At 33.3% G+C, this 27,605-nt stretch overlaps 3 protein-coding genes across 3 annotated transcripts; 1 reads left to right on the forward strand and 2 right to left on the reverse strand.

The window, feature by feature from the left end:
• The first annotated feature begins 249 nt into the window (after positions 1-249).
• On the forward strand, positions 250-4,295 carry LOC112749620 (probable pectinesterase 68). Its single transcript, XM_025797917.3, has 5 exons — positions 250-836; positions 979-1,168; positions 1,329-1,535; positions 2,712-2,950; positions 3,878-4,295. Exons 1-5 carry the CDS (start codon positions 529-531, stop codon positions 4,032-4,034), a joined length of 1,101 nt encoding a protein of 366 aa, XP_025653702.1. The 5' UTR covers positions 250-528; the 3' UTR covers positions 4,035-4,295.
• A 1,108-nt stretch (positions 4,296-5,403) lies between these two features.
• LOC112749621 (small ribosomal subunit protein eS30z/eS30y/eS30x) lies at positions 5,404-6,080 on the reverse strand. Its single transcript, XM_025797918.2, has 3 exons — positions 5,925-6,080; positions 5,695-5,832; positions 5,404-5,611 (listed from the first exon to the last, which is right to left on the reverse strand). The coding sequence occupies exons 1-3, from the start codon at positions 5,926-5,928 to the stop codon at positions 5,565-5,567; spliced, it is 189 nt and encodes a 62-aa protein (XP_025653703.1). The 5' UTR covers positions 5,929-6,080; the 3' UTR covers positions 5,404-5,564.
• A 2,131-nt stretch (positions 6,081-8,211) lies between these two features.
• LOC112749622 (zinc finger protein ZAT9) lies at positions 8,212-9,903 on the reverse strand. Its single transcript, XM_025797920.3, has one exon. It carries the CDS (start codon positions 9,608-9,610, stop codon positions 8,522-8,524), a length of 1,089 nt encoding a protein of 362 aa, XP_025653705.1. The 5' UTR covers positions 9,611-9,903; the 3' UTR covers positions 8,212-8,521.
• Between the last annotated feature and the right edge of the window lie 17,702 nt (positions 9,904-27,605).

The following is a 27,605-nucleotide window of genomic DNA, read 5'->3' on the forward strand; positions in this document are numbered from 1 at the left end:
ATCAGTAATCAGCAGTGGTTGAATCTGGAGTTACACTTTTCGGACATTTACTATTTACTTAGATGGTATCTAATTGTGAAATGCAAAGCCAAAAGGATAGTATTAGACACATAAATACACCGCAATAGTGGCCAATCATTTTTCACATAAAAAGGCTCAGCCTATCATCTACGTTGCCCCCTACAACATTAAAAATGACCGTTGCGTTGGAATCTTTTATTTATTCTAAAAAATATACACAGCAAGCATGATGCACCCAAATAGCTAGCTAGCTACCCTCTCACTCTAAATATATAAACCCACACACAAAAGTAGTGCTTCTTTCTTTCTAATTCTTCTCTTGCTTTCATTAACTTATAATTATTGCACTCTCTACTGTACCGTGTATATATCCTTCCAACATTTTTAGTTTATTGTTTAATTTTATATCACACAGTATATATATACACTACATTATTATTATTACTCATTATTCAACATTCCAAGTCTTCTTCACGTTCGATAGATGCTATTATCTGATTAACAACAATGGCTTGTCTCTCGCTGCAACTGCTGCTTTTGTGTTTCACCACTCTCACAATTCATGCGACAAAGGTGACATGTGCAGAACCCTACCATCACCGTAGCACCCTTAGAACATTGTCTTCTTCTTCTTCTACCAAGTCCTCCTCCAATCATCGTCGGAACCACACTTGGGTGGGACCAACAGGTCAGCGCGTAATCACCGTTGACGTCAACGGCGGTGGACAGTTCCGGTCGGTGCAAGCTGCGGTGAATGCCGTTCCAGACAACAATAGAATGAACGTACTGATCCAAATCAGCCCGGGATCCTACATGTATACACATATCAATTAAGTTCTTCATTGCTCGTAGAAAACAATGCCATTAAACATACTACATTTATTTTTTAATTTGGTATGAAGAAAATAAACTAATAAAAGAATAATGTGGTTGATATCGGGAGGTTGTTGGGTGCAGAGAGAAGGTTGTTGTGCCCGTGACGAAGCCGTACATAACGTTTGAGGGAGCGGGAAAAGAAGTGACGGTGATAGAATGGCATGATAGGGCCAGCGACCCTGGTCCCAACGGACAGCAACTGCGTACTTACAGAACTGCTTCTGTCACTGTTTTCGCCAACTATTTCTCTGCTCGCAATATCAGCTTCAAGGTATACACAACTCATTGGCTACTCTTATCATGTCTTTATTATTTAAAATTGTTAGACAAATTAACATGTTTCACTAAATTTTTTTAATTTTGAAATTTCAGAAACTAGGGGTAATAGGGAGTTATACTTGTTTTCACGTGAATAACTATCTTTTTGACAGAACACAGCGCCAGCACCAATGCCGGGGATGCATGGCTGGCAAGCGGCGGCGTTTCGAATATCCGGTGACAAAGCATACTTCTCAGGCTGTGGATTCTACGGAGCACAAGACACTCTTTGCGACGACGCTGGCAGGCATTACTTCAAGGACTGCTATATCGAGGGTTCAATTGATTTCATATTTGGGAATGGCAGATCCATGTACAAGGTAATTAGTAACTAAATTAATATTTAGTTTTTAATCAAACTCTAATGGTATAATTGATTTTTCGTGGAAAGGGTACTTCTCTTTTGGGAGGCAACACAGGACTATCCAAAGGCACCGTAATATATGCTAAAAAATATGTAGTAAATTTTTAAAAATATTATTTATACATTAAAATTAGTTATTAATTTTAGAAATCAATATATTTGTATATAAATATATATAATTTAATTTATTTTTAATATATATTTTATAGGTTAATTTTTTGTATATTGAAAAATTCTTGATATAATACTCAATTATTGGATTCTATGGTGTTTTTTAAAATTGTGAGAACAGTATAATACGCCTCGTTGTATTGATAATAGGCCCTCCTTGTATTGTTAATACAAGGGGGCGTATTATACTGTTCTCACAATTTTAAAAAACACCATAAAATTTAATGATTGAGTATTACACTAATGGTATATGAATATGTAAAAAATTAAACGTATTTTATATTAATAACTGATTTTAGTGATTGATTTTAATATAAATGTGTTATAATTGACAAATTTTATATCATGACGTTGGATTAGGTGAGAGACAAAGACAAAGATAGAGAGGGTAGGGAATTAGTGGTACTGAATACATGAAAAAGGAAACGAGCTTTTTTCTTTTTGTCACACTGCACCTTTAATTTGTGTCAGCTTAAGAGAGAATCAAAAGAAGCACACGCTATATTATATGCACATGCTGACATGCATAGTGGAACATAAAATTACATTATATAATGAGACATACACACAGCATTCAAAAGCACTAATTAACGGCTTCTTAATAGGACATAATTATTTAAGTTATAAAGCATTCATAAAATTACATTATATATGCATATACCTATACCTCTTTTTCTTTTTGTTTCTTTCAAGTAAAAGAATTTTAATCAGACCCTACATCCATGTCCTTAGTGGCGTGTGTTTATATGTAAAAGAGAATCATAACTGAAAATGCTGATATTTACGTGGAGACTAATAATGCAATATGTATGTATGTACGTATGTATGCATCCTGGTATGTCCTACTCAAGATTGCTTTGGATAAAGTTCATATATATAGTTGAAAATTGATTGGTAGGTTGAGAATATATTATTATTGATTTATTTGATTATGACTTATGACTTTTGAGTGGTTACTCAGGATTGCCAGCTACACTCAATAGCAACGAGATTTGGTTCCATAGCAGCCCATGATAGGAAAGAGGCAGAGGAGAAGACGGGCTTTGCATTCGTGAGATGCAGGGTGACGGGCACAGGCCCGCTCTATGTGGGCAGAGCCATGGGCCAGTACTCCAGAATTGTCTACTCTTACACTTACTTCGATGACATTGTTGCTCATGGCGGCTGGGATGATTGGGACCATGCCAACAATAAGAACAAGTAAGCCTCCTAAATTTGCCCATAACAAAACTCTATTCATAAATTCATCGCTAGTTAAGAACATATTGATAATATTAAACTTATTGGAAAACTTTTAAGTGTATCAGTACTGCTATTTCAGTAATTTTTAATCATTAATATTAATTATAAAAATATATATAATATATATAATTAAAATCAATAGTTAAATTTCGTTAAAATAACGGTATAATGATATACTTGAAAACTTTTCAAACTTGTTAACCCAAGTCAGATGATTTTCGAAGCACATTACCTCTTTTGGAAGCAATTTTATACTGTATGAATTGAGAAATGTTTCAACCAAACATTCAATCATAATAAATCATGTTAACCTAATTAGCTAAAAAGAATATCAAATATAAGATTAGCAGGTAGGTCCCCCCGTCTCTAGTGATTTTTGACTGATGATGGAGTACGGTCCATGACCAATCTTCATGAATTGGCTTTCGATGGAATTTTGACTATTCTGTGACCCACTTGTATTGGGTTCATAACCTCTTCTCCCTTCTTTTTCGGCTTGTCCTCCATACTCTAATGATTGTTAAAAGAACATATAATTGAAGATCAAAAGAAATAGAAAAATGAAAGAAAGTACTATATAATTATAATGTTATTTGTAAATACCAAAAAAAATGTTATTTGTACAGCAACCGCACATCTTATGTGGATCTGGAAATGAGATTATCATAATGGTGTTGCTCAACATAATTTTATAATTATTGTTTATCAAAAATAATATTTGTACACTAAAATCAACTAACATATATTTATATATAAATATATATATTGTTTAACTCATTTTTAATATGTATTTTATATTCTAACATATATTTTATACTAGTGATTGATTTTAATATACAACTATCATAATATATATATCTAAAGTGAATAATTCCACGGGAACAGGACTGTGTTCTTTGGAGTGTACAAGTGTTGGGGGCCAGGAGCAGAGGCAGTACGTGGGGTATCATGGGCCAAAGAGTTAGATTTCGAATCTGCCCACCCATTTCTCGTCAAGAGCTTTGTCAATGGCAGACACTGGATTGCACCTTCTGATGCCTAGCTATATTCAACCCAATTGTTGGAGGGAAGAAAGACACTGCATCGAAGTATTGAAGGATAATTCATTCATTTGTTCTCTATTGCAGAGGAACCATCGTCAATGTATTGTATTGATTATTCTTTCTTTCTTGCTTTTTTTTATTATTATTTATTTTTTTAAGTGTATTGATTATTCTTTGATTAAATTCAAATGTAATAAAACGACAATTGTAACGGAGCTATACTTGTTTCAAATAAATATGATACGATTAAGAAATAAAAATGGTTTTGATGATATTGCTGCTTTAGAGTTTAGAGGGCCTTCGAGTCTGGCCTGCAAAGAGGAGAGTCATTCTTCATTCTTTTGCATTTGCATGACCAAAAAAAAAAAAAATCTTTTGCATTTGTAATGCCTAAAATGTCATATTTTAAAGGAAAAAACAGTAAATTGCTCTAATCAACTTGGTTATTTAACATGTATGCAAATAATATAGGCTTGGTTTATTTAGTTTTTTAAGTGCTAGAGACACAAGGTGATCAACCTGTGTGGACGAACCTAGCAATACCCAATTTCTCTTATAGGTTGCAAAGACTCAGAATTATATATAACATTTAGGCCACAATTTCTACAAACAAAACTAGTACAGTAGTACAAGAAAGTGTTCAATTTGATAACAGCAGCAGTAGCTATGATAATTTTAAACCGAAACAAATAAAATATTTTTAACAAACGGAAATTGATGAATGACACATAAAAAGAGATGGAACAGAGAACAAGTATTATGGAAAGCATTTGAATTGAAGGTAAGCCTATCATAGAAGATGAATGCATTGTCATAGTGTGATTCACTGTAGTCCATAAGAATTCAGTGCAAAGGAAAACGCACCACAGTATTGCTGAAAGTGGGCACAGAATTACCAAGATATAAATTTGGGGAAAACAAACTATGTGGATTTGAAACCAATCGTAAATGGGTAAACAAATAAGGTCCACAGAGTGTACCTTAGAATGATGTTGCAAGTTCGGGTAACGGAAGAAAAGGAAGGGAAGAGAAGGAGGACTGAACCTTTCACCTTCTATCACACCTAATGTTGCAAACACACGCTAGTAGAAAACACATACATAGCCTTAGCTTTGAACATGTACGAACATGGTGAAAACAATACTCGAATCGCTTGTTGTAACTAAATTCTAGAGCTACTATATATATATATATATATATATATATATATACCAAGTCATATTTGTGTCAAGGTGCCACAAGTCAACTGGTTAATTCAGCATGAGGACCAAATTAAGATTGTTCTTTCGTTTTTGCTGAACAGCATTGATTGATATCAAAACAAAAGAGCATAGGCATTTCAGCACTAAACTTAGAAAGAGAATCGTGTGCAAAAATAAAATATGGTTTTTATATTAAACTAGTAACAAAAACACATCGTTCAAAGTACATAATCAAAACATTAACTTGATTAAGAGGGGTAATAAAAAAGTAACTAGTGACATAAATTTAAATCTAAGGAAGACGTTGATTGAAGAAGCATGTTACTCTCACTTCTCGGACGAGTTGGGACCCCTCTTCTTGCCGAATCCAACCACTGCAAATTAGAAAACCCCAAATCAGAGATAGTCGGAAAAAATTGAAAAGAAAGCAAAATTAGGGTTTAGAAAAAGGGAATACCGGCGGTGACGAATCGGCGATTGTACTGCATGCGCTTGTGGGCACGGCCACGTGGCTTCTTCTTCTTGTCCTGTTTAGCAACCTTGGGAGTTTGACCCCTCACTTTTCCCGCACGTGCAAGTGATCCATGAACCTTACCTGCATATGCAATTCAACTTCATCATCTTCATACTCAGAAAAACTAACTACACTGCACCATGCATTGTTAAATCGGAAGTAACGTAACTTACCCATTGTTGTGACGATGAAGTTCTCTGCTGCTTCCACTCGGTCGGTCACTTGCTGCCTCAATCTTCATCAATCATCGCCGAGTTCTGCTATTAGTATTGCTTCCGTTAGGGTTACGGTTTTGGGCTCCTACATGTGGGCTTCAGGCCCTTTATGTTTGACATTCTACTCAGCCCAAAGTGTGCTCTTTGATGATATTTGTTGGGACAATATGCTGGACCCAAAACAAACTTATCGGGAAGAGGCCCAAATTACCAAAAATAAAAATACAGCGCCAAACCTTTAACTGGTAGCTGTTAAGACAAAAAAACCAGTAGTTGTTATTCCAAAAAAACAACAAATAAGAGACTTTTAGTTCAATTTATGGAACATCTAATATTTGAACATTATTATTTTTAAACAGGAGTCTAGGAGCATATGAGATTGTGTTTGGATGATGAAAAAGAAATATGGAGAAAGTAGAAATAAAAAAATGTGAATAATAATAGAGAAACAACATAAAAGAGAAATGCAAGAGAGGCATACAAATTTATTATTTTTTAGCATTACTTTTAGTTATCAACACAATTCTTTTAGTCTAGTAACAAAAAACAATAAATTCTGCTAGTCTTATAACATTCTTTTAAAATTGCAAAGAGATAATATTTATGTCCATCTTTTTCTAAAATAGAAAAATTTTCTATTTCCACTTCTATTTCTCAAAAATATTTTTCTCAACCTCAAAACAACGAGACTTATGTGTCATTGTCCTCCCATGTAATCTACACATGAGTTTAATTATAACCAAAGTGTCGGTTACGGTTTTTTTTTTTGGATTTTCTTTTTCAGTCTCAATTGCTTTGCTGTTATTCTAGTTGTTCGCCAATCCATTGCTTAAAGGACCCTGTGAAGATTCTTTTGACTTAATAACCATATATAACCACATTATCACTATATATCCTGATTTCTGACCTATATCCTAGTAGGAGGAACTCTACCAGTCTACCTCGATTGATCTACTTGATGTATTAGATCCATTAATTAATTAACTAATATTCTTTTGTAAATTTTCTACAATAATTTTTTCCCTCGTTGAGATTAAAAACCAGGACTAATCTGTTAATAGGATGAAAAAGAGAAAGTGAAATCGATTTTTGATGTCAATTGTAAAATGATTTTCCAAAACGTGGAAAGAGCAAGATTAGGAAATAGTTATGTGTGCCTTTCGCCACTTAGGCTTAATGGGAACTTGTGAAGGGTAGCATTTTGAAGCTGTAAAGTTCACACGATAGGCACAACGTAGCAAAGAGGCTGGGAATAGACGACAATTTTGTAACGTAAAATTTGTCGTTTCCCTTTTGAACCTTTTTGTAATGCGCAATTACACCCTCCATTCTCCAAGTTTAACTCCAACGCAACCGCACCCTATAGAATACAGATGCAATCTATACAATGACCAGTAGCTTCTCTTCGTGTTCGTGGATAGAATTAATAATGAAAAAGATTCTGATAGGGTAGAATAATTAGCACCGAGCTTATTTATAAAATTTTCGTGTACAAAGAAAATAGAAAAATAATACTAGGTGCCTCAAATGAATGAATCACTATATGGCTGCTAAAGTAAGCAATGCATCACATGCACGATAAAAATGTCCCCAACACATTTTTAAAGTTGTATTTGAAGAGCTATTGGTCCTCATTGTTGGATACTTATTTGTTTATTTTTTAATCCTTTTGTGAAGCATATGATCTGTTGCTTAATGCTTATACTTTTATCATATGACAAATCTGACCGATTCTTCGATAAGAATAGTATGGTACCTCCCCATTTTCTACGCGGATTCTCTTCAACCGAAGATAAGTCTTTCCATATAATGAAAACTAACCAGAAATACACTTATCACTTACCCGAAGAAAGTAATAAAAATCAGAGAGAAAATTCAGGTGGGGCTTTCTAATTTATACTAGTTCAACACCAACGGCATCCCAACACAAAGGAAACGAATTCGCTTTGGCGCAGACACATGTATTAGGTTTCTTTCATCATGGATCTCAATCTCATGCTTCACGCAAAAACAATAGAAACTTATATTGCCAATTTGCCACTACAAAACACTAGAAGCAGATAAACAAAAATGGGGCTAATTATGAAGGGTGAAAAAATATAAATAACAATTTAAAAAAATAGTAAACTAATATTAGAAGGACAGGTGAGACACCAAGGAGGAGCAGGACCAGAGCACAAAAACGGAATTGAAGCAGTTTCAGTACTTTCGAAGCAGAAAGCTGCTGGTCCACAACAATACCAAATCCCGAAACTAAAATTAAATAAATAATAATAACAAAAAAAATTACACACACAACGAGTTCTTTTGCATTGCAATTGCAAGCATCACTGTATAAACTAAGAAGATAGATTAAGATATTCAAATGTGTTAGACTAGGTAGTAGCATGTAATAGGAGACAGACGGTGAAAAACATCAATTACAAGCTATGATTGTACCATCAAAAGCGTTTGATCTAACAATAAACATAATCAAATCGTCTCACCTACTTTAAAAAAAAAAATAAAGAAAGATTAAAGTTTACCGAATAGCAGCAGAAGGATGTATTATGCATTTATGCATCGGAGAGAACACTAAGGTCGTCTTCTTCAGGTGGAGCTGGCAAGTTGAGATCTATGAAGCTTTGTTGTTTCAATCTAAGATTAGCATTGATAATGGAAGGAGGAGAAGAAGAAGAAGAAGATGGGAGAAGATGAGATCTCTTATGGCCACCGAGTGCTTGACCCGACCCGAAAACCTTTGAACAATACGGGCATTGAAAGATTCTTTCACTTCCATCAGCTTCATCACAGAGACATATGCTTCTGTGGCTCCCCAATGCCCCTGAAGATCGAAACGTTTTCCCACACTTGTCACACTGCAGACGATGATGATGATGATGATGCTTCCCTCGAAGAACCTTCTTGTTCTTCAACTTCATCTCTTCTTCTTCTTCAACACTTGTCTTTCTCCATTTGTCCCTTGACAGCATGATGAGGCACATGGCCAGGTCTTCTTCCGGCGAAGTATCGGAAACGGAGCTAACAGGCTCTGCTGCCTCTGTTGCTATTGATGCTGGTGACTCCATGAAACTCATGAGCTTGGTCCTCTTGTTTGTAAGGTTCATAATGGAGGATTTTCGTGTACGGTTGGATCGTCTTCGTGTCCGAGTTGGTTTGTTCTTTGACTCAGTCTCGCTCTCTCTGTCTTGGACCACTACAGTAGCATCATCAGCAGCAGGGAAAGAGAATTCAGGATCTGCAACCCTGAAACTTCTCTTTGGGTTCTCTCTTAACCCATAACCTTTTTCTTCATCATCATCGTCATCGTGTTCTGATTCTGAAGAAGAAGAAGAAGAAGAGTACTCAAAAGAAAGTGGTTGAGGAGGTGGTTGATGAGGCTTGGGTGGCAGAGGAAGCGTGGCTAAGTGAGCCTTCATGTGACCACCGAGGGCTCTGCCATTGGCGAATGTCCTCGAACAAAGCTTGCATCTGTGCCTCTCCATTTTCCACAACCACAACGCAGAGTGAATGAGAGAATTGGTGAAAACTGAAGAGAGAACAAAGAAGAAAGTGTTTTTATTATTTATGTGACGAAGGGAATGGAATTGGGAACTTAAAAGGAGGAGTAGGTAACAAGCATTCCTCCACCAATAAGACCGCATCACCCAAAAGTTATGCAAATTTAAAATATAGCATGAAAATGTCAAAACTAATTTTATTTATCTGTCTATCTATCTATCTATCCATGGCATTAATTTATTATTCCGCTGGCAAAAATTAAGAAAGTGTGATCGTTTACAGGAAAAGAGATATAAGTAACATGCAAAACTTGCCTGCTGCTGGATGGAATCACTTTTTTTTTTATTTATATTTACTGCTTTCTGTTGTGCTCTCTCTCTCTTAAAGTACTAAACAAGCATTTGCGTATGCTCCTTTTATTTTGGATCTACATTTCTATGCATCTCTTTTCTTTTTCCTTTTTCTTTTATGTTAAAAGGAAAATAGAGAAATCAGATGTTAATGGTGTGCTTAGAATTCATTGATTGATAGAGTGATGCTTATTAAGCGAATTACCAGTTACTCAAATCACACGGAATATTTCCTTTCTGCTATGATTTAGTGGATGGAAATTGTTGGTGCAATAGCCCAACAGAATTTGAACCTATGCGCATCCTTTTATTTTATTTATTCAATATGCTTTTCTTTTTCCTTTTTCTTAAAATCTGTAACGATGTATTATTAGTTAATTACAATATTTGATCGTGCTATGCAACTCACTAATCCTGAATGGTTGACATTACTCAGATTGCAATGTTACAAACATGACTTTAATCGGTTTTCGTATGGAATATCACCAATCACGGTAATAAAGACAGATTGTTCATTTACTTTTTTTCTAACAGATTGTTGATGTTCATTTTGTATTTATCTTTAAAATGTATTTGGTATATATAAAAGGTAAAGATAATGAAAAATATTTTTTTTTACCAATTTTTTGCTGTATAATTAGACACCTTCAATTTTTGTAGAAACACAAATAAAAGTTTTAGTAATTCCATTATACAAATAACTTATAAATTAATGATTTTTTTTCCGTCTTCATAGCTTAATTACGTTTTAATTATGCATGAATTCTAAATTCATTGTCAATATCGTTACAAAATTCTACTTCTCATGCCTCCCCCTTCTCTCTCTCTCTCCAAAGGCTTTCTTCCTTGATTTTTTTTTTATTATTAGAAATTGAAAAGATCCTCTTGTTGATTATTGAAAAAAAAAGTAATTGCGAGCATGATTAACGGTTTTATACGGTAGTAAGTAGTACTAAGTAGAGAGCAAGGAAAGAATTGGGTTGGCAATGGTGTCAGTGCCATCTGTCCTATAAATAGCATGCTGAATGACAAGCTGTCGCAGTGTCGTGAGCAACGTGATCACACTCACACTCACAGTTATCCACTGCCTTTGTGCCTCCCTCCCTTTCCTTGCTTCATCGCAACCTTCCACTTCTTTTTCCATTTATTCATTCCACTCTTCCCTTCCCTTTCCTTTCCTTTTCTTCTTTCTTATAGTTATAGCACCCCAAATACTTGTTTTTATTCCTTTAGCTTAAATTACCAGATTCATACACATTATGCATGGCAATGGCTTCACAATGAAAGAACAAAACAAAACAGTACTAGGTGTTAAAATGACAAATATGTCAATAACTTAGGGAATTCAACCTTAAATAATTCATCCGGATATATAAGTATATATGATTAATGTACAGAATCACAGTAGCAGTAAATTTAACTAGCCATGGCATTTTAAGTTTTAACCTCTATTATATATTACTAATTTTGCCAATAAGTAATAGCTCAAATGGCATAGTCTCTCCATACTCAATTAAGAGGTTGTGGGTTTGAGTCTCATATCTTTGGTAAAATATATATATTACTAATTTTACAATTTTTTATATTACATATCACTGTCATTACAATTGAAATCAAATTTTTTCTTGTGAAATTAAAGAGTTCTTCCATTCTCTTTCTTTTTCTATGTCTCTTATTCTTTCACTCACTCTATCTTTCTTATATATCATTATCAACGGAAATGTTTGGTAACCAAAGAAAATCAGCCAAAAACAGTCATAATTTGCCTTATTTAGCATTTATTAATTATTGTGACAATTAATTAATATTAAATAAGGTAAATTTTGGCTGTTTTTTGGTCTACCTAGCATTACTCCATTATCAATAAGTAATTACAAATTTGAGAATCAAAATCTACAACATAGTATTCTCTAATTGCAATCAAATTAAATTAAATTAAAATTAAAATTAAAATACTAAAATTGAAATATAACTATATTATATATTATATTTATATATTACTAACTAATTTAATAACTAAAACGTGTCACATGACAATCTTTTATTAAAATTTAGAAAAAATATTTCTCTTCAAAATTAGTAAACTTCCTTCTTATATTCTTTTATCTATCTCTCTCTCTTTTTTTTATTTCTTTCTATCCTTTTCACTCTATATATAATTTATGTTTTATATTTTATATTAATAATTTGACAAATCAAAATATATCACCAGATATTTTTCATTATAATTAAAATAAAATTTTTTCTTAACTTCCAAAATTAACAAACTCCCTCTTTCATTTTTCTTTCTTTATCTTTCTCGCTCTCTCTTTTCTTTCATTTTCTATTTTTCTCTACCTTTCTATTTTACAAAAAAAAAAAATTTAACAACATAATATAATTTAAATAAAAATATTATTATATGCATATTTTTTTTATTTAATTTTAAATTTTTACTGCTTATCTTTTTAATTTATATTTTTTTCCTTCAAATATTTATTACATATAATTTAGAGAAAATACTAATATTTCAATTAAAAGTTAGAATAAAGATTCAATTGTTTTAAAAAAAATTAAGTTAGTTTTATAACTATCAATATAATTTTTTTATGCTAATATCTAATTATAATTTTATATATATAAAGAAAAAATATTATTTTTAAATAACAAGCATAAAAAATAATTATTTCTATTTGTGCAAAAGAATTAATACCTAATCAGATATAAAAGTATACACATTAAATTCTTTCAAATTTTAGATAACGAATGTTAAAATTAATTATTAGTAAAAAATTAAACTCTTTCATATGAAAATAATAACTAAAAGACTTATTATTTAATTTTTTATCTACAAAGATCTTAGTCTTTTTAGCCAAATGGGACTTTTATCTCTTACGAGTTACAACCTTTTTTAAAAGTAGTTTAATGTTATAAATTTTTTTGGACATATTTTATAATATCAGCACCGACATAATTTTAAAAGATTTATATTTTCGTAATATTATTATGGATAAAAATACTAGTTAATTATATTTTCATTCCACAAATTTCGTTTACAATTTATTTTTAATCATTTTAGTAATTGCTTATTTTTATGATAAATATTAGATAATTAAATTTTTTTATTATATTATTTTTGTATTTGAATCAATACTAGTTAACTCTCCATATTTCTTTTCACTAAAAATATTAGCTCCTAAATTCTCTTCATTTTCATGTATATGAGAAAATCTCGTATATTTCATATGACTTCAATAGAGAGACAATTAGTGCCAATTGATAAATTTAAAAATTCTAAATGAAAAACAAAAATCATATACATAAAAAATATACAGTAACATTTAGTATATATTATTTATATAAATAACATAATTTTTATCTTGATTATATATATATGAGCTCAAATGTACAAGTAAATCCACCTTGCAATGTAATTAAGATTAATACCCAAAATTTACTTATTATCATTTCAATCTTAGAATAATGAACTAAAATAGAATAATATTAAGTGACCAATAAAATTTATTATTTTTAATAAATATTTTAAATTCTAAATATAAATTTTAAATACTAAATTTTAATAGTAAATATTAATTAAATATTGACTAATATTAATAAAAAAATATGAATATGACATTTTTCAACCTAGTATAACACGATGATGAGCATGAGGTTGGAGAAATATATATAACCATATGCCCCGGGTGGCTTGGTAAATATTAAGTATATACATGTTTTATTGCTCGAAAACAAGAATAGGAAGATTAGAATATTGTTATTGGCGTGGAAGGCAAGTATACATATTATGATGAGACATTGCATTTGCATGAGAAGCGAAGGATCTGAGGAGAGATGAATGATGAGGGGCCAGAGGTAGCAGACCACGATTGGTGCAATCGACCAAACTTGACAGTTAAATATCAAAGAATGGCATTGGCCTACACATATAATACATATATAACACACCACTCGGTATTACTCTCCCTGTCTGCTGGAACTGCAACCTCCTACCTACGCCATGTCTCAATTAATACACTGCTATATATTACTCTATGCTCATAAACTTATTAACTTAGTATGTATAATGTTAAGAAGAATACTAACACACTATCAAAATTTATTATTTTTAGTTATTGATTAAACTATAAATATTTAAAAATATGAGATAAAATATATAATTAAATTTAATTAAATAAACTAGACTAAGACCCAATTTGAGTAACTAAATTAATTTTTTTTGAAAAAAAAAAATTTAAACCATAAAGATTTGTATTAAAAACAGTTTATAAATAAGTTATTTTATATTTGTATTTTTAGTTATAGAAGTACTTGTTTAATAAATAAAAGTGATAAAAAAAATTTTGAGAAAGAGAGAAGTCTTTTTTTTTTTTTGTATTTTTTCCAAAGTTCTTAAATAACTTTTGGAGAAGTTAAAAGTATCTTTTAAAAACTGTACCAAACGTTAATATGATTTTTCGTGATTCAAAAGTAAAAAGAAAAATAGCTTTTGCCACTTCTCAAAGGGACTCTAAAGGAATTGAGTTGATCGCTAAATGATGGCCAAAACAAATAAATTATGATGTCCTCCTAGTATTTCTCTAATGTTATTTCGATATTTTTTTATTTCTTTTAGAGTAAAGTATCGTTTTTGTCTCCAATATTTGGGGTAAGTCTCAAAATTGCCCATAACGTTTGAATCGTCCTATTTAAGTCCCTAACGTTTCAATATTGACTCAATGTTGTCCTGCCGTTAGAAATCTGTTAACGGAATTGACAGCAGGACAAAATTGAGACGATTTTAAAACGTTAAGGACTTAAATAGGACGAAAGCGTTGGGGACAAAAATGATACATAAAAATAAATTTTAATTTTATCCTTCACTAATATAAATCTTTTACGGTACATAGTTATTAAATTATTTTTTAATCACATTTAAGTTAATTACACTTAATCACATTATTTTGATTCTAAATAATTTTTTTCTTATAATTATACTCTTAAAGATTTTTACTCATCATGAAATATTTATAAAATGACTAGAATCACATTACTTTATTGTATATGTATTATTTTTTTCCCACAAATTGATGTACTAGTAATTCTACAAATATTTTATGATGAGTAAAAATTTTTAATAGTAAAATTATAAAAAAATTATTTAGAATAAAATAATGTGATTAAGTGTAATTTACTTAGATGTGATTAAAAAATAATTGAATAACTATGTACCGTAAAAGATTGATATTATTAAAGGGTAAAATTAAAATTTATTTCTATGTATCGTTTTTGTCCCCAACGTTTTCGTCCTATTTAAGTTCCTAACGTTTCAAAATCGTCTCAATTTTGTCCCGCCGTCAATTCCGTTAACAGATTCCTAACGGTAAGATAACATTGAGTCAATTTTAAAATGTTAGAGACTTAAATAAGACGACTCAAACGTTAGAGACAACTTTGAGACTTATTTCAAACGTTTGGAATAAAAATTTATATTTGCTCCAAAATAATTCTCACTTCAAATTTTAGTGTATTATCTAATTATATTACATTATGATGATGTATATAAGTATACATAACTTTCATCTATACTGTTAGAATATAATTAGGATCAATTAGGATCAATTAGAATTATTTAGTATATCTGAATATTTATTATAGAATATTACGTCTTTATTATTACGATTCTCTTAGCCCCTATAAATAACTTTTTATATTGTATTATTCCAGACAACTTGAATAGACAACTTGATTACACTTAATAATACACAAATCCTTCATCCAGTTTAGTCTCTTGTTTCTAACATGGTATCAGATACTTTTTCACCTCATCGATTAGTCTGTTCTCTTTGTCTTGTGTTTTTTTTTCAAGTCGAATGATCAAACACTATTGTCATCAGCTGCTTATCTATTCTCATGAAGAAATCATATAGTTTTCGCTCTCTTTCGGCAATTCCGTCTGTGTTCTCTCGTGACAGTTCCGTATGCGTTCTCTTGTGGCAGTTTCATCTGCATTCTCTCGTGGCAGTTCCGTTTGTGTTCTCTCGTGGCAGTTCCGTCTGTGTTTTGTCTGTGTTTCCTTGTGGCAGTTACGTCTGGGTTTCTTTCTGGTAGTTCCATCTGCACTTCCTTTAGTCAAGCTGCAGTTCCGTCTGCGCTTCTTTCAGACTAGCGGCAGTTCCGTCTGCGCTTCCTTCAGACTAGCAGCAGTTCCATCTGCGATTCCTTCAGATAAGCGGCAGTTCCATATGTGCTTCCTTTCGGCAGTTTCGTTTGCACCCGTTTTATCAGTTTATGCAGTTTTTTTCCTCTTTATTTCGTTGTTTTAAATAAGTTTCAAACTCAAGTTGTCACTTCAACTTGAGTTTGAGGGGGAATGTTAGAATATAATTAGGATCAATTAAGATCAATTAGAATTATTTAGTATATCTGAATATTTATTATAGAATATTACGTCTTTATTATTACGATTCTCTTAACCCCTATAAATAACTTTTTATATTGTATTATCCCAGACAACTTGAATAGACAACTTGATTACACTTAATAATACACAAATCCTTTCTCCAGTCTAGTTTATTATTTCTAACATATACAAAGGAAAGATTAAACTACTACTACTACAGTTATATTTTGAAATACTTCTATTTTATAAACTTAAATTATATAATTTTGCAAGTAGTCCATTCATTTCTAAGAAACAATATGGAAAAAGAAAAGAGGTAACTGTCTATATGTTTTATTATTTGGGTTTTAAATATATATAAACAAAATATTTTAAAATGGATATAAGTGTAATTATCAATTTCATGTATTCATAAATACATTAATAATAAAAATGGTACTACATAATTCAAATATAAATACTATTTAATTTCTTTTTAAGATGCAAACACAATAATGCTCTGTCTTAATTCTTGAAGAATTGAAGTCAATCAAACAATATTTAATTTGATAATATTATACATATAAGTATTTTTGTAAATTAAGTTTAATTAAATTAGCATAAATTTAATAAAAAAACATATTTTTTTGTGTTTTTTCAGCACAAATTTTTTTATTAAAGAGCACAAAAATTTATTAATATAACATAGAAATTTTTATACATGACACATAAATTTTTACACGTAACACAAATTTATTATTGATATAGCATAAAAAATTTTACACAACACATAAATTTTTACTCATAACAAGTTTTTGCACATAACACATAAATATTGCTGCAAATATATTTTGTTAGTTGAGTAAGTCAATTGTGGTGCTTCAAATATTTTTGTTATGCATAAATTTTTTTTGTGTTGTGTGTATTTTGTTAATTGGGTATCAATATTTTTGACATATTGTCCTTCAAAAATTTGTGTTATACATCAAAATTTTTGTTATACACCAAAATTTCTGTGTTATGCACCAAAATTTCTGTGTTTTGCGTATTTTGTTAGTTGGATATCAATATTCTGGGCATGTAGTCTTTTAAAATCTGGGTTGTACATCAAAATTTTTGTGCTTTGTATCAAAAAATTATGTGCTATGAATAAAAATTTATGTGATTTAATTTTTTGAACATATATAAAAAAAGAAGATGAAGAAAACGATGATGGTGATGGTGATGATAATGATAATGAAGGATGAAGAGAAAAAAAAGGAGGAAAAAAAATCAAACAAGAGAAGGTAACGATGAAGACAATGATATTATCGAAGAAGAAATGTGCAGAAAAAGAAGTATAAAAAAGAATAAGGACCAATAGGAGGAGGAGGAGAGGAGGAGGAGAGGAGGAAGAGGAGAAAAAGAAGAAGAAGAAGATAATGACTATGTCATTGAAAAAAGAAGTGATGCGTATCTTAATTATAGTGTCCAGATAGACAAAAATTCATATTTAATTTTTTTATGTAAAATTAATAGTTGAGAGTCGTTAGATAACAATTTAGTCAAATTTATCAAATTAGCTATAAATAACTTAGTTTAGATGTCTAAATAGAAAATGCCATGTGCAATGAAAAATACAAGCACGGCCTGGAAAAAGATTTTTTATTACTTTCAACTATCAACTTCATATGAAAATAATTACACATGAATTTCACTGGTAAGATATTATAAACACCATAATTAAATTTTAATTTTAACTTTTTTGTTTTTTATTTGAATTTTGTTTATAAAAAGGACAATATTAAAATATTTATAAAATATTAAAAAAATTAAGAAAAAATAAGGACAAAATTAAAAATTTTTCCAAAAGTTTTAGATAAAAACAAACGCTTTTCATTAAAGTATTAAGTATGTCTAAATGTTTATAGTCAAAGAAAAACTTGATAATACTTATAAGCTATGTTACAAATCTTTCTCCTAAAAATAATTAATCCAAACATGAGAGTATGAGAGAGAGACCGCGAGAGAGGTGGGAAAACACTGGGTGGGGTAGCAATAGGCAAACAACCAAACACGGAAAGGATCCTAGAATTTGGAACAAGGAAGAGTATCACCGATTGGAGCTTGATTCTTTTTCCGTATTTGTTGACAACCTCCCGGTTGATATATCAAAACGAGAACTTTTTAGTTTGTTCAACTGAATAAGCAGGATTATTGACATCTATCTGTCACGGAAGAACAAGAATGAATAGATCTATCTGTTCGCATTTGTGCGGTAAGTACAAAGGGGAGAGCTTTAAAGGCTGTTGCAGAAATAAATCAGATGGTGTTGAGAGGAAAAAGAATTCTTGTAGCAGAAATAAAGTACAGAAGAAAACCTGAATTGAAGGACATTAAAGGTAAAGAGGTGCAAGGATCCATAAGACAAGGTGAAGAAGGTAGCCTTCAACAATATAGGGATACAAAGAAAGTGGAAGCGAAGGTGGAAAAGTCTTCGAGAGATGCGAATGTTAAAGACCCAAATAAGAATAGATGGACTAAGAAAATAGAAATTCCAGTGGCAAAAGATAAAGTTATATGGTTACAAAGGAGTATTGTCAAAGGTACAAAACTTTCAAGCACTCCGTCGAAAGATTCATAATGAATGGCCGTGTGTAACGCATGTACGGAAATTGGGTGCATACAAAGTAATGCTAACGTTTGACACAATATCCAGTGCGGAGGAAGCATACACATTCAGAATGAATGAGTTAGTAAAATTGTTCTATATGGTATGGAGATGAGATGAGTGAGAGGAGTGAGACAAGAAGAATATGGTTGGAGTGCTATGGAGTACCAATTCATGTCTGGTCAACGGAGACTTTTACCAGATTAGGAGATCAATAGGGAGAGGTGGTAAAGTGTGATAATTTAATGAAAACTTGTAATTCATTCATTATTAGCCGCATTTTGATTGATACATATATGTTCGATATGATTAATAAGTGGATTTATGTCACCATTGGTGCGAGCGGATTTGACGTCCTTGTGAAAGAGGTAGGTGGAGAGGTGTATCGAGAAGAATGCTTTCCGGAGACAAAGGTTGACCAAATAGATAAACGCATAGTGATCAGGGAAGATATGCAGCATGTTGACATAAGAGATGAAGCCGGTAGTGGCGCTGAGCTAATGGTGGCTAGATGGGATCCGGTGGCGAAGCTTACGGTGGAGGAACAATTGGATGAGAAACAACACAAGGGTAAAGTTGTGATTCTACCCTCTGAATTAAATGAATGGAATATTCAAAATTCAAAATGCCATTATGCGAGTGATGGTTATGCATTAATTAAAGGAAAGGAGAATTATATGGCATCAATTGTAACTCATCATGAGGAAGACTCGGATTGCACTCTATCATGTAATTATGAGGAGTTACGAAATGGGTATTCAAATGGTTATGGAAGGGTCCTTAATGGGCTATTGGCAAAAAGGCCCATTGACCTCGAACAAAGAAAAAGGTAAACATAACAAGAACGAGGCCCAACTGAAGGAGGGTGGTCTTGGGCTAGCTAAACTGATTAGGGTTGGCCCGGTAGAGGAGGTGACTCGGTTGGATGGCTATGCGATGATTCCAGCGGCTTCCTTAGGCAATGCACGATAACACCAGTGGGGAGAGGATGAGGTGTTCATGGACGGGAGTCCAATCATCCAAGGGGACTGTTGCGCAAATAGGGAGAACAAATAGGGAAATGCCACAACTGCTAATCAATTGCAAGAGACTAATCAAAGGAGGAGGAATCTGAAACAGGGGGAAGTGGAAGGAAGAGAGCCAATTGAAGGTGTACAGAGACAGTATGATGGTAGAGCAAAAATAGCAAACTTGGACGCACAAGAAGAGGGTCGGGTACCTGGTGGTGCAAAAGGCAAGGGAGACATCGGTGGTGGGTTTGGGAGAAGGATCTGGGGATGGGGAAGAAAATGAACATAAAGACCACGTAGTAGAAGAGACTGGCACAGAGGTAGATATGCACGGAGATGCGGCGATGTACAGAGACAACCAAATCCAGAGTTGGGAAGAGGAAATGGCAGAGAATAAAGAGGCGTGAAAACTGGCGGTAGAGTCAGGAGCAATACCATGCAGTGATGAGCAGGACATCATGGCTATTCTCCAAGAGCAAAATAAAGCAATAGCTATGAAACGAAGACAATTGAAGCAAAAGGAGAAAATCAGAAGACGTCGCCCAAAAACACGGAAGCAGGTGTGTAATAAAATTTACAAATGATTTTGAGCTCTTGGAATGTAGTTGGGAGGTGTTGCAAAATTGAATATGATAAAAACTGCAAAAATAAGTTTAGGTTAGATATGTTGGATTTGATAGAAACAAAAAGAGAGGTGGAGAATAAATATGATGTAGCTAGAATTTGGGGTAATAATAGTGCTAGTTGGGAGTGTGTTAATTCTACTAGAGCCTCCAGAGGTTTACTATTAATATAGGATGAATCTGTATTTAAATTGTTAAATTGCTATAAAGGAGATAGGTGGTTATGTGTAGAAGGAGTGATGCCTAAAGATAATTTTCACTGTGCGATTTGTCTGGTATATGGGCTGCATGTGAGAGATGAAAATCTCTTAATCTGAGAGGAATTAAGCTATATTATAGTATTGCGTCAAATTCCATTTTGCTACATGGGAGATTTAAATGAAATTGTGCATATAGAGGAAAGAAAAGGGGCGACCAGCTTGCCAGCTTCTGCTGAAGAATTCATAACATGGATTAATTATATGGAGTTGGTGGACTTGGCACTTAATGATCACAAGTATACATGGTTTAGAGGTCAGTCCTACAGTCGTATTGATAGATGTCTGGTCAGCTTGGAATGGCTAGATGTGTACCCAGACACTCGTCTAAGAGGAGGACCGAGAGGCTTATCAGATTATTGCCCTTTGATAGTGGAAGAGAGAAGAATAATTTAGGGTCTAAGACCATTCCGCAGTTTAGACTCGTGGTTCGCACATGAAGGCTTCCTAAGGATGATGAAGGAAGAATGGAGGGGATTGGGCGATGTACAGTTTTTGGATTAATTGAAGGCATTGTCAAAACCACTGGGTAGATGGCATAAGCAGTACTTTAGGAATATACCTGAGAATATACAAAAGTTTGAGGACGAGATCAAGAAAGTGGACGATATGGTTAGCAACGAAGTATATGATGGTACAGTAGAAGAAAGAAGAAAGGCGTTGGTAAGATATTGTGAGGTAGGGTATACGAGATAAGATATACACTGGAAGCAAATGTCTAGATCTCAACAGGCCAACGAGATGGACAGGAATACTAGATACTTCCACAATATTGCATCAGCAAGAAAAAGAAACAACTGGATTTGAGTCTTTAGTGATTAATGGAAGGTTAGTGAGGAATCATGCAAGAATTAAGATCGTCATTAGAGATTTCTACAGAAACCTATACCACCAAGAAGAGTCGCCAAATATTAGCTTTAGAGATGGTCTAGTTAATCGGTTAGAGATGGAGGAAGCTCAAGCACTAGAAGTGTTACCGTCGAAGGAGGACATAAAGGATACAGTTTGGGACTGTGAATCATTTAAGGCTTCGGGTAGTGATGGATATAACATGAACTTTATAAAAAGGTGCTGGGAGGAGATTGGAGTGGAATTCACTAAAGCTGTGATGAGTTTCTTTGAGACGGCGAGGCTACCAGCAAAATCCAATGTTACTTGGGTAGCACTGGCTCCGAAGTTTGTGGGTGCAAAGGAGATAAAGGATCTTAGACCGATCAGTATGGTTGGGTGCCTTTATAAGGTCATATCAAAAGTGTTGACAAGAAGAATGAAGAGTGTAATGCCAGGGTTAGTGGGAGAATCAAAGAGTGAATTTGTAAAGGGCAGGAGGATACATGATGGAGCGTTAATAGCATGTGAAACTGTACAATGGCTAAAACTGAAGAAGAAGGCATCAGCAATCATCAAACTAGACTTCCAGAAAGCCTATGACAGAGTCAAATGGAATTTTGTTGATATTGTGCTAGAAAAGATGGATTTAGTAGAAGATGGAGGGCATGGACAGAGTGCATTAGATCAGCATCTGCCTCCAAAATAGTTAACAGGGCACCATCGAAACCGTTTAAGATGGAAAGGGGACTTTGGCAAGGCGATCCGTTATCACCATTTTTGTTTGTACTCGTTGTAGATGTGTTGAATAGGATGATCAGAGAGGCGGTAAGAAATAGGAGAATAACCCCTCTTTTAGTCGGCATGGATAATATAGAGTTATCACACCTTCAATTTGCTGATGATACTATATTGTTCTGTCCACCAGAAGAGGAGACATTGAAAAATTACAAGAGACTTCTGAGGTGTTTTGAAGTGATGTCCAGATTGAGTTTTAACTTCGACAAGTCTAGTTTGATACCGGTGAATTGTAGTAAGAAGTGGGTTGGTCGGATGTACCGACTATTAGGGTGCCAGGTGGCGAGTCTACCAGTGAAGTACCTGGGTATTAATCTAGGAGCAAATCCGAGGTTAGTTAAAAATGGAAGCCAGTAATAGATAAAGTAGAGGAGAAACTTAGTTTGTGGAAAGCAAAAGTTCTCAGTAAAGCAGGGAAGCTAGTTCTCATCAAGTCGGTGATTAATAGTCTGCCTACTTACTATTTGAGTTTGTATAAAATGCCGATGACGGTGGCAAAAAAATAATCTCATTGCAAAGGAGGTTCTTTTGAGGGAGGGACAATGGACGACCTGGGCTGGCTCATGTAAAATGGGAGTTGATACAAGCACCAAAGAAGCTAGGAGGGTTAGGTGTGGGAGATGCGATGATTCGTAAAATCGCATTATTGTTCAAGTGGTGGTGGAGATTTTCTAAGGAAGATTGTCCTTTATGGAAGAAGGTTGTGTGCTCCTGCAATAATCTAAACCCTCGGCAGTTATTGTCTACTCAAGCTATACAAGCAAAAGGGGGCCCGTGGAGAGATATATACCACTTTCAAATAAAAGAACATGTCAGACAAAAGATGATTGACAGTCTCGTTGTGGAAGTAGGTGATGGTAGATCAACCAAATTTTGGGAAGATGTATGGTTACAATCGAGAAAGCTGAAAGACTCCTTTTCGAGGCTCTACTTGATTTCAAATAATAAAGGATCTGTGATTAGGGACTGTGGGTTTTGGGATGGGATAGAGTGGGTATAGAACTTCTAATGGAGAAGGGAACTCCGCCAATGGAACTTCCAGTGGGTTTTGAACCAATTGCTTGATATCTTGCAAGCTGTGAGATTGACAGAAGGTGCACAAGATAGAGTGGTGTAGAAATTTGATAAAGAAGGCATTTATACTACTAACTCATTTGTGCAGGTTTTGTAGGTACAGACTTTGACGGATGATATACTCAGCTACAAGTTCACAAATGGAATCTGGAAAGGACTGGTACCCCCATCGAGTAGAGTTATTTACTTGGTTTGTGCTTGTAGGCCGATTAATACAAAGGATCGCCTGAACAGATTGGGCATCATTGAACGAAGTGATAATGTCTGTGCTATGTGTAACAAGGAAATTGAAACTGTGCAACATTTGTTTGTCACGTGTGAGTATACTTGGCAGGTGTGGTGTGCATGGATGACTTATGTAGGTCGTGTATGGAGCATCCCAGGTTCCATAAAAGAGCTCTATGAGAGCTGGAGGACGATGCCATTAAGAAAAGACGTGCGAAAAACATGGTTAGTGGGATTCTTCTCAATTATATGGAATATCTGGCTATGTAGAAACGATTTCATTTTTCAGAATAAGACAACAGATATGGTGGATTGTGTTACTAGGTCGTTTGGTTGTTCTAGAAAATAGTGCAAAAGTTAACCCATGTTGTTGATGGTAATACCGAAGATGACATAGGAGTTGCTAAATTTCATGTTATATCTTTTATATGATCCACTGAGTGTGTTGAGCTTGTTTTTGTAAACTCTGCTAAATTAGTAAATAATTAGTCAATAAATTAAATTTTAAAAAGAAAAATAAAAAATGTGAATATTAGATTAAAATAGGATAGAGCTCTTTAAAACGAGAATTTTGACACTAATTTCGAAGAATTTGGCCCAAGATTGGGCCAAACCGGGCCTGTGGGCCCAACTGGACCCATCACTTAAATGAGCTGAAGCTCATCTCCTTCCCCATTCAGCAAAGAAGAATGATGAACACAGCCAAGGGAAGAGGAGAACTTCCAAACCCTAAGCTCACTTTAATCCACCATAACTTTTCCATCCGAGCTCCGATCGCCGCACCGTTTACGGCGACGCGACTACCGCGTCGAGCTCTACGATTTCAACAGAACAATTTCATAGGTAAGTCACTCTATCACTCCAGTTTCTCTACCCCTTGAATTTCGAAAATTGGTGAGAACCCATATTGAGATTTGGTTGATTTTCGTACTCTAGGTTCAATTTAGCTTATGGAGCTTGTTGGTTTTGGCTCTCTTGATATGTGGGTATGGTGAGGTCTCTAACCCTAGCCAATCCTTATTTTTAGTATGTTAAATTCTGAGTTTTGAAGTATATATGTATGAAATATGTGAACTTAGGTGTATATATATATATATATATATATATATATATATATATATATATATATATATATATATATATATTGGAACTAAATTGTGGACATTTGGAGGCTTGGTGGAGGATTAGTGCCAATGTTTTGGTGATTTTGGAACTTATGGGGCTGTGTGTGTGTGGCTTAAGTTGTTGCCTTAGACCAAACGTGGAAATCGGCCAAGGTATGGTTTAGGTTTTGCGTATTTAATATATAATATTGTGTGAAAACTTATGTTAGAGAACCATAGGATAAGTTGGATTGATTATGTAAGTTGGGTGCCTGGCATTAATGATGTTGATTGATGATATGAGTTATGTATGTGTTGGAAATCATAATTCTTTGGTGTGTGGATATCGTTGGCAAATTGATGACATTGGTGGTATATGTATGCATGGTTATATGTTGATGATTATGTTGATAGAGGCAAGAAAATTAGGTTGTGATTTGGTAAGTGGATAGTAGAGTTGTATGGAGATGTTATGTATTGTGTTGTGATGAATATATATGTATAAGGAGTGGATATTGAACTTGATTTTGATGAAAATGAGGTTTGGAACTTTTGAGAAAAAACTGATTTTTGGCCAAACTTTGGTGAGGCATAACTTGGCTTCCGGAACCCCAAATTATTTCAAATTTATTTTATATGAAAATTGGGTCCGTGAAATTTATGCCGTTTGAAGAACAGAAGAAAAATGATTTTAAACAAAGAAGTTATACGCGTCGGAAGTTGGGGTTAAAAAGTTAGAATTCTACAGCTTTTCAAACTTATGCAAATTTTTGGAAAAACGTACGCATAGCTGCTCGCGACGTGACCAACCCTTTCGGGTTGGAGTTCTCGCGTACGCGGGTAATGACTTTTTCATGCCCACGCATACACGACCAACCCTTTCGGGTTGGGGTTCTCGTGTACGCGAGCAAGGGGTTTGCGCACGCCCACACGTACGCGTGGCCCCTGTTTCAACAAAAATGAATTTTTATGTTTTTAAGTCAAATTTGAAGCTTCTATACCTCTATTTTCACTCTTTTTGCCCCAGATCATAGTAGTTACTCTAGCAGTAAGTTGAAGCTAGGAAATAGAGGTAACTTGGGGATGAAGTAAAGGTTAAAAGTGATGATTTATATGAGGAGAATGTGTATGTATAACGACTATATGATGCCATGGCTATGATGAATGATTATGTAATGAATATGAATGGTTATGAATATTATGCGGCTTATGAATTTAATGTTATCTGAGATATGAGTTTTTCTGGGTATAGAACCGTGGCTTGCCACCACGTGTTTCAGGTTGAGACTTAATACTCTGTTGACCCTACGTTATAAGGGTGACCGGGCACGTATAAATTTTCGGGAATGGATATCCCCATTGATTAAGTTATATATGAATGTATGAATGATATGAGAAAAAGTTATGCATAGACTCATGGGGATGCGCAACAAGGGACAGTCCAAGGGTTTCAGACTTGTCGGGTTGGCTTGATAACCGACAGATGAGCCTCATCAGCCATAGGACAGGCATACATCATGTGCATTTTGTTTTTTTGTTTGCTAGGCATACTTGGAAATGCCTAACTGAATACATATTATGCTAATTGTTATATTTGCTACTTGCACTACCTGCCTTCTGTTTGTGCTTGAAATTGTTTGTTTGTCTGTCTCTGCTAAATTATTGGTGATGGAGGAGCGGATGAAAGGTGGACAGGTTTGGTGTTAAAGTTAAGTTTAAACTGAGTTTAGAATTTCCTAGACACCTACCCCTTTTTATAATCTGAGTGTCGGCATTCTAGGATTGCCTCTTGCATTCTCAGGACCTTATATCTTATATGCGTGGTACCTTTACCATGATGAGAACCTCCGGTTCTCACCCCATACTGTGTTGTTGTTTTCAGATGCAGGTCGAGAGGCACCTCGCTAGGCATCTAGACTTCTGAATCGGAGTGGTTCCTGGGTTCTTTTATTATTCAGTTTATGTATATATGTACTTAGCTTTCTCTCCAAGAAACTTATTTATTTTGTCCCTCTTAGAGGTTTAAGGAGAGTTAAGGTTTTATCTCTGTATTTTGGGTATTTTGGGATACGTATATATGTATGTAAATATTCTCCGGCCAGCATTGGCTTCGCAGGTTGAGTTAGGAGCTAGTTATTCTGTATCCTTGACTCTTTATTCTCTCTTTTCGTTTATTTGCACCTATGATCTTTAGGTTTCTTAGCACGTAAGTAATCTCGTTTCCTGAGTGTTGCGCTTTTTATTTTGCGATTTTGTTTTACCTGTTTTTCAAGGCTCCTCGTATATTACTCTCTTTCAGATACTATTTTGTTTTAGAGCTCGTAATACTGCACCACCTCTATTTTACGGTTTAAACATAAAATTTTGTGTAATAGGGTGTTACAGTTTCTCCTTTCAAAAAAAAAAAAACTTCTGAAGTATATAAATTTATAGAATAGCAAATGCCAAGAAACAAAGATAACATAACTTTGGTTAGGTATAACATTTTAAGAATGTACTTATACTTTTGAAAAGCATAAAATTTTCATTTTGTATTTGATAAATAAAAAAATTATATACGTATACTTAAAATTTTTAAAAAATAAGCGTTTATAAAAATATTTAAAATAAATTTTTTTAAAATTAACTTATACTTTTTAAAATTTTAAAATCTAATATAATACCATATACATTAATAAATTATTAAATTTATTTTTATATTTATATCTATTATAATATTTTAAAATTTTAAAAATTATTTTATTAAATTAAATTATTGTTACTTATATTTAATAAAAATTATTTTAATTTAATTTACTAAATATAAATACTATAATTTTTTTAAAATATATTTTAAAGACTAATTTTTATAAAATATAAATT

This window comes from Arachis hypogaea, chromosome 15 (genome assembly GCF_003086295.3).
Source record: "Arachis hypogaea cultivar Tifrunner chromosome 15, arahy.Tifrunner.gnm2.J5K5, whole genome shotgun sequence".
NCBI lineage: Eukaryota > Viridiplantae > Streptophyta > Magnoliopsida > Fabales > Fabaceae > Arachis > Arachis hypogaea.

Excerpts from the sequence above, each read along its gene's own strand:
- LOC112749620 (XM_025797917.3), top strand. The coding sequence starts at position 529 with ATGGCTTGTCTCTCGCTGCAACTGCTGCTTTTGTGTTTCACCACTCTC. Across the intron at positions 1,536-2,711 it reads ATGGCAGATCCATGTACAAG|GATTGCCAGCTACACTCAAT; the intron begins GTAATTAGTAAC and ends GTGGTTACTCAG. Across the intron at positions 2,951-3,877 it reads CATGCCAACAATAAGAACAA|GACTGTGTTCTTTGGAGTGT; the intron begins GTAAGCCTCCTA and ends CCACGGGAACAG.
- LOC112749621 (XM_025797918.2), bottom strand. Across the intron at positions 5,612-5,694 it reads TCGCCGATTCGTCACCGCCG|TGGTTGGATTCGGCAAGAAG; the intron begins GTATTCCCTTTT and ends TCTAATTTGCAG.
- LOC112749622 (XM_025797920.3), bottom strand. The coding sequence starts at position 9,610 with ATGCGGTCTTATTGGTGGAGGAATGCTTGTTACCTACTCCTCCTTTTA.